Source organism: Chinchilla lanigera, unplaced genomic scaffold, assembly GCF_000276665.1.
Source record: "Chinchilla lanigera isolate Chin_1 unplaced genomic scaffold, ChiLan1.0 scaffold00036, whole genome shotgun sequence".
NCBI lineage: Eukaryota > Metazoa > Chordata > Mammalia > Rodentia > Chinchillidae > Chinchilla > Chinchilla lanigera.
In genome coordinates this window covers 8099939-8115245 of record NW_004955437.1, presented here as the reverse complement: position 1 = coordinate 8115245, position 15307 = coordinate 8099939, and the positions used below count along the sequence as shown (strand labels likewise).

At 61.5% G+C, this 15307-nt stretch overlaps 1 protein-coding gene across 2 annotated transcripts in view; it reads left to right on the top strand.

The window, feature by feature from the left end:
* Positions 1 to 13005, top strand: part of Tfeb (transcription factor EB) — a 38761-nt gene extending 25756 nt beyond the window's left edge. For both annotated transcript variants that reach the window (XM_005389689.2, XM_005389690.2), the window contains exons 2-9: positions 6772 to 6988; positions 7062 to 7316; positions 7815 to 7895; positions 9433 to 9553; positions 9640 to 9696; positions 10142 to 10217; positions 10481 to 10628; positions 11415 to 13005. In XM_005389689.2, the coding sequence (XP_005389746.1) occupies positions 6788 to 6988; positions 7062 to 7316; positions 7815 to 7895; positions 9433 to 9553; positions 9640 to 9696; positions 10142 to 10217; positions 10481 to 10628; positions 11415 to 11888 (1413 nt within the window). In that variant the 5' untranslated portion in view covers positions 6772 to 6787 and the 3' untranslated portion in view covers positions 11889 to 13005. The remainder of the gene's footprint in view (positions 1 to 6771; positions 6989 to 7061; positions 7317 to 7814; positions 7896 to 9432; positions 9554 to 9639; positions 9697 to 10141; positions 10218 to 10480; positions 10629 to 11414) is intronic.
* The last annotated feature ends 2302 nt before the right edge of the window (positions 13006 to 15307 follow it).

Here is a 15307-nt window from a genome sequence, read left to right as displayed (position 1 = left end):
GAAGGAAACTCTTCAAAACCTAGCGCTTGGCCCTGGGATATAGCACAATGGCACAAGCGCCTGCCTGGCAAGCGCAAGGTCCTGAGTTCGATTCCTGGTGCAAAAAAAACCACCAAAGAAACCCCTAGGGCTTTGGGACAGAAGCAGAGGGTGCCTGGTGATGGGAAAGGGGCCCCGCCTTCCTGGCTCTGTCCCGTGAGGAGAGGGAAGGGCGGCTCTGCACTGTCTGTGCCTGCAGTGGGAGAGTGGATGAAGGTGGGGAGCTGGAAGGGGCCCCTCCCCCAAAAGGAAGTTCGGGGTACAGAAAGAGGGGGCTCATGCAGGGAAGTCCCCAGTGGGCCTGGAGTGACAGCGAGCTGTGCCTGGAATCGGGATAACTCGCTCTACCCACTTAGGAGTTCCAGCTCTGTGGGGAAGTGGCCCCAGAGGGGAGACTGAGGCCAGACCAGCCAGAGCCAGGCCTGAGGTGGGGGCCTGCAGCCAGGCAGGTCCTTCTGTCCTTTCCTCAGCATCTTGCGGGTGGCTGCTGGCCCCTGGGGGGTCATATGACACCACCTCACTCCCAGCATCGCTGCTTGGGCTGAGGCTGGCTAATGATACCTCGCAGGGACCTGTGACTGCCTTGGTAATGCAGAGTAGCCTTGTCCTAAGGCACAGGGATGACGTGGACATTCTTGTCCTGTTTCCTAGCCCAGCAGGCCCGGCTCCCCTGCAGAGGGAGCTCAGAGAAGGTAGGGCAGACCCCAGACCTGGTCTGCCCTCCTGAGGTATGGAGGCTCTGGGAGTCTTGGGGTCGTCCCTGCCCTGTGCCTGCTCAGCCTCCGCTGGTGGCCCCTTCCTTCCCCAGGACCCAGAGTGGCACTCTCAGTGGGAGGTTTGCAACACCCTGGTCTGAGGAATTCTCCTGCCTGAGGAGGCACCAGACCTAACAAATGGCTTCAGCAGGCGCCCGCCCTGCTGCCGGGCGCGCTCTGGCTGTCGTTCCAGCCGCCAGACATGTGCTTTCCTGGGAATGCAGGAAATGTGCTGCCCTTTGAGAGTTTTTTCCTTCTGTGCATGAGAATTTTTTTTTTTTTTTTTTTTTGACAGGTTCTCGCTATGCAGTTCAGGCTAGCCTTGAGCTCACTTTATAGCCCAGGCTGGCCTCGAACTCGCAGCAATCCTCCTGCCTCAGCCTCCCAAGTGCTGGGATTACAGGCGTGCGCCCCCACACCTGGCAAGTGCATGGGAATTATAGGCAGTTCCATCGTCCTAGGCTGGATGAAAGGGGTCAGATGCTGAAAGACTTCTTTGAAGGGAATCCTGGAATTAAAAACCTGGCAACTCTGGGCCCAAGTGCAGGGGGGTTGAAATTCTAGCTCTGGGGTCCAGGCCTAAAACAGATCCAGCTTCCCATACATTAGCTGTGTGACCTTTACATATGGAGCAGCAGCTTCCCTGTGCCTGTGTTTTCTCTTCTGGGAGGTGGAGATGATGGCGGAACTCACGTCACAAAAGAACGGTGAAAATAAGGCGTTTCGAACAGGACCAGGCACTTAGGCAGAAGCGCTGAGCATAAACCAGGAGAGGGAGACACACAGCGTGATAAAGGGCGACGCTCTGAGATCAGCACGCTCCCGATGGCATCACCCAGACAGTCAGGGGTGCTTTTGTGTCTTCCCCCAAAGAGCGTTCTCTACGTGTATTTTACGTGGTGCCGAGTAGAGTTTGTATAAAATGGCGCGTCCTTCCCGTTGTCCCTCGGTAGATCCCATGGTGAACACAGCCCTCCATCCAGGGGCTCACTGTCATTTACTCACCTCTGTAATTGCTGGATGTCGAGCCGAGTTTTTGCTTTTCTCTGGGACCGCATCTTTCTGCACACAGATGCTTCCTGCATTTAGGGTCAGTGAGTATTTTTTAAGGCTTTGACACATCTCACCAAGGTGCCGGCGGGAATCGCGGTGTGTCTCGGCTACGCTTGGGGAGGGGTGGTGGGTGAAGGTTGTTTGCTTAACTCTTCTTTTAAACTTTTAAAAGTCTGTCTTCATTGTTGCGTGATTCTTGAGCAATTTTTTATGCTTATTAGGACATGCTTGGCAAACATAACGATCACACACTCCCCGTGGGGAGTCGGTACCTGTGTGTATGTAACTCATCTTAGTTCTTTTGTATCCCCTCCCCTCCCTCCCCTCCCTCTCTTGTGCAATTTTTTAAATTAAAAACAAGAAAACATGGTAACGGAGCAGCTGGATGCATGGCCGTAAACAAGACAATCTCGCCTCGCCAGCTCCTGCACAGATCGCAGTGTCCCCAGTCCCCTGACCCGCCGAGCCGCCCGTGTCCCTTGCAGGGTGTCCCCAGGGCTCGCCTGGTTCCTGCCTCCTCCCACAGTGAGTTTGTTTGGCCTGTTTTGGAGCTGCCTGTGCGGGGCCGGTGCTCGCGCCTCGTTGCTTCTGGCGGCTGTCGTAATGCCCCATATCTGAGGCCTGGGCCGTCCCGTGCTGGCTGCAGCTGCAGCTGGCTGCGCTCTGGCTGGGTTGCATTCACCCCGGACCTCTTCCCTCTGCTCTCCTCCCTGGCCATCTGGGCGGTTTCCGGTTCGGGCTCCCGTCCAGGGCACCGCCTTCCGGGAACAGGCTGCTGGATGCGCGGTGGTGAACACACCAAGGTGTCCCTGCCGGGCCTGCCTCGTGGCGGGAGCGCAGGCGCTGGGTCACAGAGCAGCTGTGTTTCGGCTCCCTGCTCCCGTTTCCAAAGGACCACCTACCTGGAAGGCAGCGAAGTCCTCAGGAGGCCCAGGCCCCACCAGCCAAGAGCGCCAGCTGTGTACCCCAGAGGGGCCTATGGTGCAAAACAGGGCAGGGTGGGGCCGGGCAGGAGAGCCAGGTTCCCTTCTCCTCCAGAGGCCCCTTCCAACGCAGGCACACATCTGTAATCCCAGCCCTCTGGAAGGCTGAGGCAGGAGGATCATACGTTTGAGCCCATTGTGAGCAGTTTAGTGAGACTCTCGTCTAAAAGGGCCTGAAGTTGGGTGTGGTGGTGCACGCCTGTAATCCCAGCACTCGGGAGGCTGAGGCGGGAGGATTGTTGTGAGTTTAAGACCAGCCTGGGCTACAAAGTGAGTCCACGGCCAGCCTGGACTGCATAGCAATACCGTGTCTCAAAAAGACAAAAAATAAATAAATAAAAGGGCCCAGGCTGTAGCTCAGCGTAAAGGTCCTGGGTTCAATCCCCAGTACTGGAAAAGTAAATACATAAATAAAGACTCACACAGCCAGGGAGATAGCTCAGCGGCACAAGCGCCTGCCTGGCAAGCGCAAGGTCCTGAGTTTGATTCCTGGTTAAAAAAAAAAAAAAAAAGACTCACACAGGCCACACACACTGATGGCGGAAGAGTTAGGCTCTTCCTAAGTGGGAAGACAATCCCCCAGCCCCAGAGTGGACACTGGGAAGAGTGTTCACTCACCAGAGGGGTGAATGGGAACCGGCTGTGAGCGGGGCTGCTGGGTTTCGAACCTGTACTCTGCTCCTGTCAGCTGCAGCATCTGGGACAAGTTACTTCAGCTCGTTGTGCCTTAGTTTCCCCTCTGGAAAGTGGGGGCAGTGCCCGTCCTCTCCTCACAGGGCTGAGGTGAAGAATAAGTGAATTCGTGTGAACAGCCCTGGGGCAAGTGCTGAGCAGTGAGTGACCCCCGCCTTCTGATCCTTCTCATCTCTGCATGGGAACCTGCTTTCTGCCGAAATGGGCCGGGGCTGTGTATTTCTCTCTGCAGTTTTCATTTTCTCTTTCATGATCGCTTCTGTCCTGCCCCTTCCTCTTGCTGAGACTTTCCTGCTCTGGGATCCCCTTTGGCCCTCCTGTAGTCCAGTGATTTCTCCTCGTCTCTCCAACTACTCCATCCACTTACCTTAGGGATGGTTCTGACCAGCTTATTCATACTAAGGTGTAAATGACTGACAGGGAAGTGCACACATAGGATAGGGAAGCCAGCTCTGACCTTGACCAGAGAAGGCCAGGACCACCCCACTGCAGTGTCTGAAGGCAGCGAGTTCCAGGCACCCACTGTGTCTCCTTGCTGTGGCCCTGGGAGGGATGGACAGACCCTGTCCTGTTGGAGGAGGTGCTGCCTGGGGAGAGGCAGCCGGGTGGCAGCCAGTCCTGAGTGCACTCAGTGACCACTTTCCAGGCGTGGAGCACCAGACTTGGGCTTAGGGGGTGAGCAGGTGGGCCGAGGGCAGGGTTCCCATGCCTGGTTCTCCCGTGGACCTTGCTGTCTGCGCCAAGCGCCGGTATCCCAGCTTTCACCCCACAGGCATCCCATGCAGCAGGCCAGGCTGGGCGCCAGGCCAGGAGAAGTCTGCCATTTGTTGTGGGACGTGGCCGCCAGGCAGGTGCCAGGGAGTGGGCAAGGGTCCCTCTGCCCTCGCCCCTGCCATCGAGAATGGTAACAGAGGGCCCAGGCCCCAGCAGGCAGGGCCACGGGACCGGGGGTCTAGCGCAGTAGCAGCTGCCCCAGCAGACCTGATGAGGCGCTCGGCCCTTTGTCCAGGGAACAAGGGCATCCTTCTCCCCCGCCCGCTGAGCCGGCTGGCACGGCCAGGCCCGAAGCCCCCGCCTGGCTACTGAAGCCGGCCTGTCCCAGGAGGGCTGCCCAGTGCAGCTGCGGTCCGTGGGATGTGCAGACAGGGCGCCCTCTGTCGGGGGCAGGGCGGGGCTGGTGGGCCGCCTCAGGCTCTGCCCTCCTTGTGCCTCTGTTCCTGGGAAGGAAGGGTGGTAACCAAGACTTCTCAGGGTGCATCTCCCTTTCTTTCGCTTTTTGAGGTAGCGTCTCGCTATATTTCCCGGGCTGGCCTTGAACTCTCTGTGGCCCTCCTGCCTCAGCCCCCTGAGTGCTGGGGTTACAGGTGTGCACCGCCATGCTTGACTCTTCAGAGGGCTTTAGATGTGCAGGGGCTGAAAACCGTGCCTGACCCACAGCAGGCATTCAGATAAATCCACACCTGCACTGTCGCCTCCCTTAGCCCCAAGGTCCGGTGCAGCCCAGGGTGCGGCGCTGCCTGCCGGTCTGCACAGTCGAGCTCCCCTGCAGGCTGGTGCTTATTCGGGTGTCAGCCACGCAGCAGCCCGGAGCCCCCCACCATGTGCAACATTATTTTCACTTGATTTTGTATCTTCTTAAGTGGAAACTTTTTAGGAGAGGAAACAGGTTTGAGAGGTTAAGGGACTTGCTCAAGAGCACACAGCAAAGAAATGGCAGACCCAGGATTCAAGCCCACATCTGCCCTTTTGGAAAGCCCTTGCTCATGCCGGGCATGGTGGCTCACGCCTGTAATCCCAGCACTCAGGAGGCTGAGGCAGGAGGATCACTACAAGTTTGAGGCCAGCCTGGGCTACATAGTAAGTTCAAGGCCAGCTTGAACTGCACAGTGAGACCTTGTTTCAAACAACAACAACAAGGCCTTGCTCAACCATGAGGTCGAAGGGCCCCTGGTGGAATCCCCAAGACAAAGACCCTCTGGCCACTCCACCCAGGTTCATGCATCCCCACTGGGAAGGCCCCGGGAACCCTGTGTCCAGCTCCTATCCGGAGGCTCCTGGAGGAGCAGGGATTTGCCCAGGGCCACGTCAAGCAGTGACAGCTGCACGGGCTGTGGGACCATCCGCCCCACCCTCCCGCCTCCTGGCCAGGCTTGGGGGCCTCTGTCACTCCTGCCCTACTGAAGACTGGGCTGAGCCGGATGGGGCCGGTGTCCCTGGCCCTGGTGGCCCTGCAGTGGCCGCCTGGCTGGAGCTCCAGGTTGTCATCTCCGGTGGCCTCCCCTCACCTACTGGGACTACCCTTGCACCCCCAGTTCCTGGCTAATCCATGATGTGCATTCTCCTCACGCACGGACCTTGCATCTCGGACCTGGGCTGTGGGCTGGAGGCGGAAGGTACAGCAGTAAACAAACAGCATGCCTGCCCCTGGGGACATGTGCATTCCTCCTGGGGACCACACAGGGGATAGCTCTTTGCAATGCATAGCATTTAAGATGGCAACGAGCGATACGGGAAACCGAGGGCTGAGGGTGTGTGGGGTGCTGGCTGTTGGGGGTCGGTCAGCAGAGTAGCAGGGAACGATGTGGTAAGGTGATGTTTGCGCCTCGGAGGGGGTGAAGGAGGGAGCCTTGATGATATCAGGGAGAGAGCATTCCTGGCCGCAGGGACCAGCAAGTGCAGGAGCCCTTGGTGGGGACAGGCCCAGGGGCATTAGGGGTGGTGGAGGGAACCAGGTGGCGAGCAGGGGGAAGCATGGGGCGGCATGACCATGGCGAGGACTTTGGTGATGCTGCTGGGGGAAGTGGGAGCCATGGAAGGTTGTGGGCAGGGAGCAGGACAGGAGCTGACTTGGGTTTGGACAAGATCTGTGGAGTCACCTAGCCGTGGGAGGGAAGCTGTGAGGGCTTGGGGAAGGCAGCAGGGCCACGCCCACCAGGCCCTGAGGACCTGGGCGCGGCCAGAGCCGGGATAGGGACGGACCCAGAGGAGTCAAGGCTGACACCGGATCGAGTGCGGCCACCCGTGCGCAGAGCAAGCAAGCTGCTCAGGTCTCTGCGCAGAGCGGCCAGGCGCATGGCCCAGCTCAGCAGCCAGCCGGCCCCGCGGCTGTGGACCGGTCCCTTCTCCACTGAAGGTTCCGAGTCCCCTCCAGAGCCATGGGAGCCCCCAAACATGTACCAGCTCCTCGAGGAGACCCTGGACTGTGAGGGGGCGCAGTGCCTCACAGGATCCTATCCCTGCGTCCTCAGGGAGCCACCGGCCACCATGGCGTCGCGCATCGGGCTGCGGATGCAGCTCATGCGGGAGCAGGCGCAGCAGGAGGAGCAGCGCGAGCGGCGGCAGCAGGCGGCCGTGGTCCAGTTCCTGCAGCAACAACAGCAGCAGCTTGGGGCCCCGCCCTCGCCCGCCATCAGCACCCCGGTGCCCTTCCAGCCACCGCCACCGGTGCCTGGTGAGGTGCTCAAGGTAGGGCCTCACGCCCCTGGATCCCAGGCCCCCGCCCTCCGCCTGGCCCCGCTACAGCTGTCCCCTCCCCCAGGTGCAGTCCTATCTGGAGAACCCGACCTCCTACCACCTGCAACAGTCCCAGCATCAGAAGGTGCGGGAGTACCTGTCTGAGACCTACGGGAACAAGTTCGCAGCCCGGGTCAGCCCCGCCCAGGGCTCCCCGAAGCCCCCGCCTGCCGCCTCTCCTGGGGTACATGCCGGACATGTGCTGTCCACCTCGGCTGGCAACAGCGCGCCCAACAGCCCCATGGCCATGCTCCACATAGGCTCCAACCCCGAGAAGGAGGTGAGCAGGGGGTGGGGAGACAGAGCAGAGGGGAGCCCCGGGGGAGCCTGAGTGTGGGGGGCTGCAGCCCCGTCCTCGGAGGGACACAGCCCCGTCCTTGGTGTGCACCGCCCTGACTTTTGAAAGCCCTGTAATCCCAGCACTCGGGAGGCTGGGGCAGGAGGATTGCTGCCTGGACAAAGTTTGAGGCCAGCCTGAACTATATGGCAAGACCTTGTCTCAAAAAACAAACAAACAAAAAAGACAGGAAGAAAGCCCTGCACACAGGAGATCTCTGTGCCTACCAAGCCACGGAGTGGGGCGTTTTGGCCTCCTGGGCAGGTTGGCTCCTAGAAAAGGGCCCTGCCTGTCCTCGGGGTCGGGTGTGCCACTTGGGGTCCTCTCCTAGGTGAGCAGGTTGGACATAGCGGCTCCAGGCCCTTCAGGGCAGCACTGTCCCTCTGTCCCCATCCCTGTCCTTCCCCGGGTCCCCTCTACCCAGCCTTTTCCTTTTTCCAGTTTGATGACGTCATCGACAACATCATGCGCTTGGACAGCGTGCTGGGCTACATGAACCCCGAGCTCCAGACGCCCAACACGGTACCCGAGGGCTGGCGGGCAGGCGGGTACAGGGGACTTGCAGTGGCTGAGTTGCAGAGCTCAGCGGGGGCCCCACTAGCCCCTACCTGTGGAGACCAGAGTCTCCGCCAATCTCTCTGTGCTGGACGCAGAGCAGGAGGGCCAGGCTGAGGGTGGCTGCACTGGGAACTTCCAGGGGGGCAGCGTGTCCACAAGAAGCCCTGGCGCTGATCTGGGGCTCCACACCGCACCAGGTCAGGGCCCAGAGACAGGGGTCCACGACCCTCACTGTGTGGGGGTGTCTTGTCCCCAGCACCAGGACCCCTCTGCTGGCAGCATCCTGGCCTGTGACACTCTAGGTCTTCCAGACAGGGAGGGGCGCTGGGTGGGCAGGAGCTTCCCTTGGGCTCCAGAGGTCCCAGTGTCCTCAGCGGCAGCATGGGGCGGCCGTGTACCCACCGGGCTGTGGGGTGATCAGATGAGAGAAGTCAAAGGCAAGCTCTGCCGGGGTGGAACGCACCCCGTGGTGAAGGCCCAGCTCCTTCGCTGGGGCCTTCTACTCCCTGTCCCAGCCCTGGCCGTGCAGGGGAGCAGGAAGCGGGCCCCAGGCCCCACAGCCCTGGTGACTATGCCAGTGGCTCTGAAAGAGCTGGCCAGGACCGGCTGGGGCCAGAGCGCGGCTGGCAGGGGCCGAGGGAAGGGGGAGGTGCCGGCGTCCGTCCCAGCGGTAGCTCCGTGCACACTGCTGAGTGTCCCTGCCCGGATCTGTGTCTGTGGCTGGAGCTGGGGAGGTCTTTCCAGACCCCGGATCTGTCTCTGCTTAAACCTTCCCTGGCTGCGCTCTGCAGTACCCGGGCTCAGTGGTGCACGGCTGTCATCCCAGCACTCTGGGAGGCTGAGGCAGAACTATCACAAATTCGAACCTAGGCTGGGCAGTTTAACGTCTTAGCCAGACCATGTCTCAAAATAAAAACATTTTTTAAAGCCCTGTGGATGTAGCTCTGCGTAAAGGCCCTGGGTTCAATCCCCATTACCGCAAAACAAACCAAAAAAAACCCAAAATATAAACCAGGCATGATGGCACATGCCTGTAATCCCAGCATTTGGGAGGCTGAGGCAGGAGGATTGCAGCAAGTTCAAGGTCAGCCTGGGCTGCATAGCAAGACCCTGTCTCAAAAAACAAAAACAAAAACAGACCACAGCGCTCCAGAAGCGGGCTGCCTCTCTCGTCCCTGCCTCGCCCCTCACCCCAGCAACTTGGCCCTAAGCTGCTGGCACCCGCACTGGACCGCTGGCCTCTGCCGTGCTGCCCCTGCCTCCTCCTCCCGGCTCAGGACTCGTTGGGGCTCCACACCCTCCAGGAAACCGGGAGCCTCTGGCTCAGCCGGGCCCCTCCCTCGTCCCATTCCCGCTCCGGAGGGCAGGGCTGCTCTCTGGCTTCCCCAGGTTGCACTTCCGGGGAGGGGGCCCAGGGCTTCTTCCTGGCAGCTCTTGGGACCCCAGGCCCTGCAGGGGGTGCCCCATGGCTCACCAAGGCCTCCCCCACCCCGCCCCACAGCTGCCCCTGTCCAGCAGCCACCTGAACGTGTACAGCAGCGATCCCCAGGTCACAGCCTCCCTGGTGGGGGTCACCAGCAGCTCCTGCCCCGCCGACCTGACCCAGAAGCAGGAGCTCACAGGTACTGCGGCCCCCATCTCCCGCCCACCTGGTCCCCGCCTCCTCCGCCCCAGGGTTCCACAGCTCTCCTCTCCCACCCCAATCCAGATGCTGAAAGCCGGGCGCTGGCCAAGGAGCGGCAGAAGAAGGACAATCACAATCTCAGTGAGTGCTGCCGCCCTCTCCACGGTCACCTGTCCCTGCCTGCACTTGGGGTTCTCCCCTAGCTCCAGACCCTTGCAGCCACCTGTGCCCTCCCTGCAAGGGGATCCCACCCTGCCCTGTAAGAAGCCTTGGTCCCTTCCAGGAGGGGCTGAGAGGCTGCTGGGAAGGGCTGTTCCCGAAATCCCATTTATTCATGGTGACCTTTGGAGCAAGGCCCCTGGGGCTATTGAGGGAGGGGTAGGAGTTCACCCCAGGCAGAGGGCTGGGCTGGTAGCTGGCAGGAGGTCCTCCTACTCACCGGTTCCACATTGTGACTGGCCTGAGCCCTGACCCCTAGACCCTGGGAGTCCCAGTCTGCTGAGTCCCCCTTCTTCTCCCTGGGCTGGCGCTGCCCCAAGGGGGTCCCCACCCTCTAACTGCTGCCTCTGGAATCTGCCACCTGCAGTTGAAAGGAGGCGGAGGTTCAACATCAATGACCGCATCAAGGAGTTAGGAATGCTGATCCCCAAGGCCAGCGACCTGTGAGTGGGGCTTGGGGTAGGGACAGGTACCTGGGGGCGAATCTCTTCCAGGGCCCCCTCACCTGCTTCCCCAGTCAGGAAAGCCCAAGACAGACGGCTCTATCGGGAAGCCAGGGGTCCCGGGGAAGTTCCCTGGAGGAGGCGTCCTGCTGGGAGGCCTGGAGGGGCCTGGAGGCGGGGCGTGGAGCGGGGGCTGGCGAGGTCGGAGCAGAGGGTCTGCACCTGGGCGTTCAGCTCTGACTGCCCGGCTGTCCTGGCCGCAGGGATGTGCGCTGGAACAAGGGCACCATCCTCAAGGCGTCTGTGGACTACATCCGGAGGATGCAGAAGGATCTGCAGAAGTCGCGAGAACTGGAAAGCCACTCCAGGCGCCTGGAGATGACCAACAAGCAGCTCTGGCTGCGTATCCAGGTCCGAACCCCAACCCGGGCTTCCTGGGTAGCGGGCGGGTCCAGACCCCGGGGCAGGGCCAACTCCCCTGAAGTTGGGAGAGGAGGCAGGGTGGTCGGCCCCACGCGAGGCTTTGGTGACACGTGATCCCAAAGACCTTTGGCTGTACTAGGTTCCGGGACCTGACATAGCTAGAGGGGCTCTTCCTGTCACATGTCCCTGTAAGGTGCCATGGGTCACTTGTGCTTAGCCATTGTACCTGACCTCAGGGGGAGGAAGGTGCAGTCCTACTGTGTGCCTAGAACTGACTGGGAGTCACCAGGCTCCCGAGTGTCAGCCGCACCCCCTGAGCGTCTGGTTCCAGTCCCACCTCTGCACGGAGGGCTCCCTGTCCCCATGGGCCCCAGGCCAGCGCTCTATGCCGAGGGCGACTGGGCCGCAGCTTTGCAGTGTGTATTTGTCATGGGAGACGGAGCAATTCCCATCAAACCCAGCACACTCGGACACGGCTCCAGGTGAAAAGTCCAGGCCTCATGACAGGAAAGCCGTGCTGAATTGAGGTAGCGCATTGCGATCATTTCCATTCGGGTGCAGTCTGGACACGTCTATTTCACTCTGAAAACGGAGACAGCGAGCCAGTCAAGCCCCAAGACCCAGCGCGGTTTCTCAACCCGCTAATGAGCTGCGACTTGCAGTTTGAGACAGCCCCCGTCTAGACGCCAGAGCGGCTGTCCGGGGTGGGAGACCCCGGGGCCCAGGGAAGAGCCGCCCGCAGCTGTGCTCAGCCCTGTGTCCCGCGCCCCGCAGGAGCTGGAGATGCAGGCGCGGGTGCACGGCCTCCCCACCACGTCGCCGTCAGGGGTGAACATGGCCGAGCTGGCCCAGCAGGTGGTGAAGCAGGAGATGCCCGGCGAGGAGGCCCCGGCCGAGACGCTGATGCTGGGGGCCGAGGTCCCCGAGCCCGAGCCGCTGCCGTCGCTGCCTCCCCAGGCTCTGCTGCCCCCGCCTGCCGAGCCCCCGTCCCCGTTCCAGCACCTGGACTTCAGCCACAGCCTGAGCTTCGGGGACGGGGGTGATGAGGGCCCCGCCGCCTACCCCGACCCCCTGGGGCCCGAGCACGGCTTCCCCAACCTGTCCAAGAAGGATCTGGACCTCATGCTCCTCGACGACTCCCTGCTGCCGCTCGCCTCCGACCCCCTCTTCTCCACCATGTCCCCCGAGGCCTCCAAGGCCAGCAGCCGCCGCAGCAGCTTCAGCATGGAGGAGGGCGACGTGCTGTGACGCAGGCGGCCCCTCCGCGGACTCCGCGCCCGCCCGGCAGCCCCTGGGGTCCTGAGAGCGCCCCAGGGGCAGCCCTGTCGCTGGACTGGGTGGAAGCAGACTGCAGGGGCAGGGAGGAGACAGTGGCCTGGGGTAGGAGGAGCCCCGGCCCCGGCCCGGGTGCTGGGTGTCGGGCAGCAGGGCCTTCGGGGAGCGCCTGGGAGGCCGCATCTGCCCGAGCACTCAGGCTCGCTTTCTGGGGCTCCACGGCCACCCCGCAGGTGGGCACCTACCCGCCTTTGGTGCTAACAGCTCTCCCCGTGGGGTGAGGGCGGTGTGGCCAGAAGAGAAGGTTGGGTCCGGGGCTGAAGGGTCACTGCCGGCAGAGCAGCTCCCCCCTCTCCGGACCCCCACTTTGTGCCTTTAGTAAACACTGTGCTTTGTACCTCTGGTCCTGTCTCTTTGGCGCTGGCCTAGGGCAGGTGGCAGGGATTCAGAGTTTGGGTGCTCCCTGAAGTGTTAGGGGGTGCAGAGGAGCGGACAAACACGGAGGTCCCCCAGAACCGCACAGCTCCTCCGCGGTAAGAGGGCAGGTTTGGGTGTCAACGGGGGCGTTGTCCCTCGCAGCCACAAGGTGGCGCTGCCGCCACGCCGGACCCGCACCTCCCGCTGTGGCCGGCGCCTTGCTGGCCGGAGGAGGCAGGGGACGGCCTTGCTCCTGAGCCAGGCCCCTTGTCCCTCGTGGCATCTCTGGGACGTCTTGGTCAGCTGCCCCTGTCCTGGCACAGCGCTTCCAGCTCTTCCCCGTGTGGCCCCTCCAGCAGGACAGACGGCTGGCAGCGCTGTGGGAAAGGGACCCCGGTGAGCTACCTTCGGAGGGGTCAGGAGCACAGGCCTCCGCAGTCCTGTGCGCTTGGGGGCCGTGGGCCGATCGCTGCACATCCTTGCCTGGGGTCTTTGCTGTGGTGGGGAGGGGTCAGGACCTCACCCAAGATGGGGACACAGGCTTAGGCTGCAAAGGGTCCCATGGGGCCACCTGAGCCCCAAGGAGGACAGAGGAAGGGGTGGTAGTGGCTTCACCTCCCAGGGACCTGGGAGGCCAGGGAAGGCCTGATTAAAAAAAAATCCCAACTGCAAATGGCTAAGAGGGCAATTTCCTTTGTGCGGCACGAGAGATCAAATCAACGTCAAGCAATTAGCCACCGAGCCAGGGGAGAGGAGGAATGGGGCTGGCGGAGACTCAGGATTAGTCTCAAGGTCAGATGGAGCCGTGGATGACCTTGCAGGCCTGAGCCAGCCCGGGCGCTGGCTCCTCCTGGCCGCAGGTCCCTCCACCCCCTGGCCACTGAGCAGCCCTGGGCTGGGGCCCCATACGCCCAGGCGTGGCTCTCCGGGTCCTGGAGGGGTGGGGTCCTCCAGCTATGCAGCGATCTCTCCCTTCCTTGCTGGGCTTCACCCTGGGGTCCCCCAAGGCCACTCTGGCCCCCACCCCGCCCCCACCCGCGGCTGGTTTCCTGGTCCCCTTGGGATCCCAGGCTGCAGGGCCGCGGGGTATGAGTGGAGTCCTGTCCACAAGAGGGCGCCCCGGGCCAGGGCCAGGAGGCCGGGCTGGCTGGAGGGGTGGGAGGGGTGGCTTCCCTGAACCTTGGGCTGTGCCCTGTGGCGTTTGCCCTGCGGGTTCTGTGTTCTGCCAGGCTGGTCCAGGGCGACCCTGGGGCTCCTTCCAGTGTTTAGCGCCAAGAGGTGTATTGGCGGCCGGCCGTGAGACCCTCAGCTGGGCTGGAGAGCAGTCGCAGTTGTATGGGGGATGCGACCTCCAGGCTGCTCTGCTTGGGTGGGCGGCACCTTTCCAGACAGTCTACAGAGAGATGCCTGCCTGCCTCCCTCCCTCTCTCCCTCCCTTCCTTTTCCCTCTCTTCTTCCCCTTTCCTTCCTCACACAGAGGATGGAACCCAGTGCCTGAGCTGCACCCCCAGACCTTTTTCCTTGTTATTTTGAGACAGGGTCTTGATAAATTGCCCAGGCTGGGCTCTGGTTGGCAGTCTTCCTGCATCAGCCTCCCAGAGTGCTGGGATTGATGACTGGTGCTCACCACCCCGCTTGTCCACCTGAGAATTCCTTTTAAAAAGGTGGAGTTGGAGCTGGGCTGAGAAGTAGGGGGTCCTGCTGGGGGCCCCTTCTTTCAGTGAGGAAACCCCTCCCCCAGGCCTCCAGGAGAGACTGAGGCACAGGGTAGGAGTGGGGGTTGGGTCAGGGGTCCAAGGGTCCAGGTGAGATGCAGGAGGACAGGCCTGTGCGGCCCCGGGGCAGGAGCCAGGGCGCCGGGGGAGTGGGGTGGAGGAGGCAGAGCTGCCTCGCTGCGAGGCCCTGGGCTCTGGGGCCTGCGTCTCTCCGTACCCGCCGCTCACTTAGGACCCGCCGCTCACTTAGGACCCGCCGCTCACTTAGGACCCGCCCCCTGGCAGGACTCCCTCGCGTCCGCCTGCTTGGAGCTCCGCTGGTTCCCACCAGCCCACGTTCTTTTGTTTTTTATTCATTGTTGAGATAGAGATTTTAAAATGTGTTTGTATTTTTATTACCCGTGTTGCCGTGCAGTCACCGCATGTACCCCCGGGAGGTGGCGCCTGCGTCATACGTGCTAGTTCTTCTCGCGCTTTCCTGCGCCTCCATCTATGGGTCCCTTCCCATTTGCAAAAGGCCTCTGTCCCTGTCTCTCTCTGTCTCTGTTTCTCTGACCCTTTCTCTGTCTCTCTGTTTGTCTGTCTCTCTGTCTCTGTGTCCCTCTATCTCTGTGTGTGTGTCTCTCAGTTCTTTAAAATCAGAGCTCCTTCCTTTATTACTTGGGGCCACTAACGCACGCTACGGGCTCTCTGCACACACAGCCTCCTAAAAAACCACCCCAAGTTTACCACTCCTGCTCCCCGGGTTCGCCCAGCCACCTGCTGGCTGCGGCCGCTGAGCCCTTGAGGCCCTGACCCCTCCCAGGGCCGTCTCGCTTCCCAGCTGGGTCGGCCTCCTCGGCTCTCTCTGCCATGGGGCCGGCGGAATTTATACAATATTTAAGCCGCCGGAGCCGAGTCTGGGCAGATATTATTAATGTAAAAGGGACGGGCTGCAAATGCTTTTGGACCTGGTTACAATTAGAGCGTGATTTTTCTAAAGGTCAATGAATTCAGATAATATCCACAGGGGGGAGAGGAATTTAATACCTTTTTAGTGAATTAATTAATTATAATATTATATCGGCTTGGGGTTCTTTTCCAGAGTGATTAAGGGAGCAATCCGTCTTCGGTGAGGCCGGGGAGCGGTGCCTGGCGCTGGTGAGGACCCTGTCTCGGGCTCAGGATGGGGCCCCCTCTCCTCTCGCCCGGTGGCTGGGGGACCGGACCAGAGGCTGAGGGCGGCCTAGTGGTTGCAGGGCGCTCTTTCCCGCCGGCCCT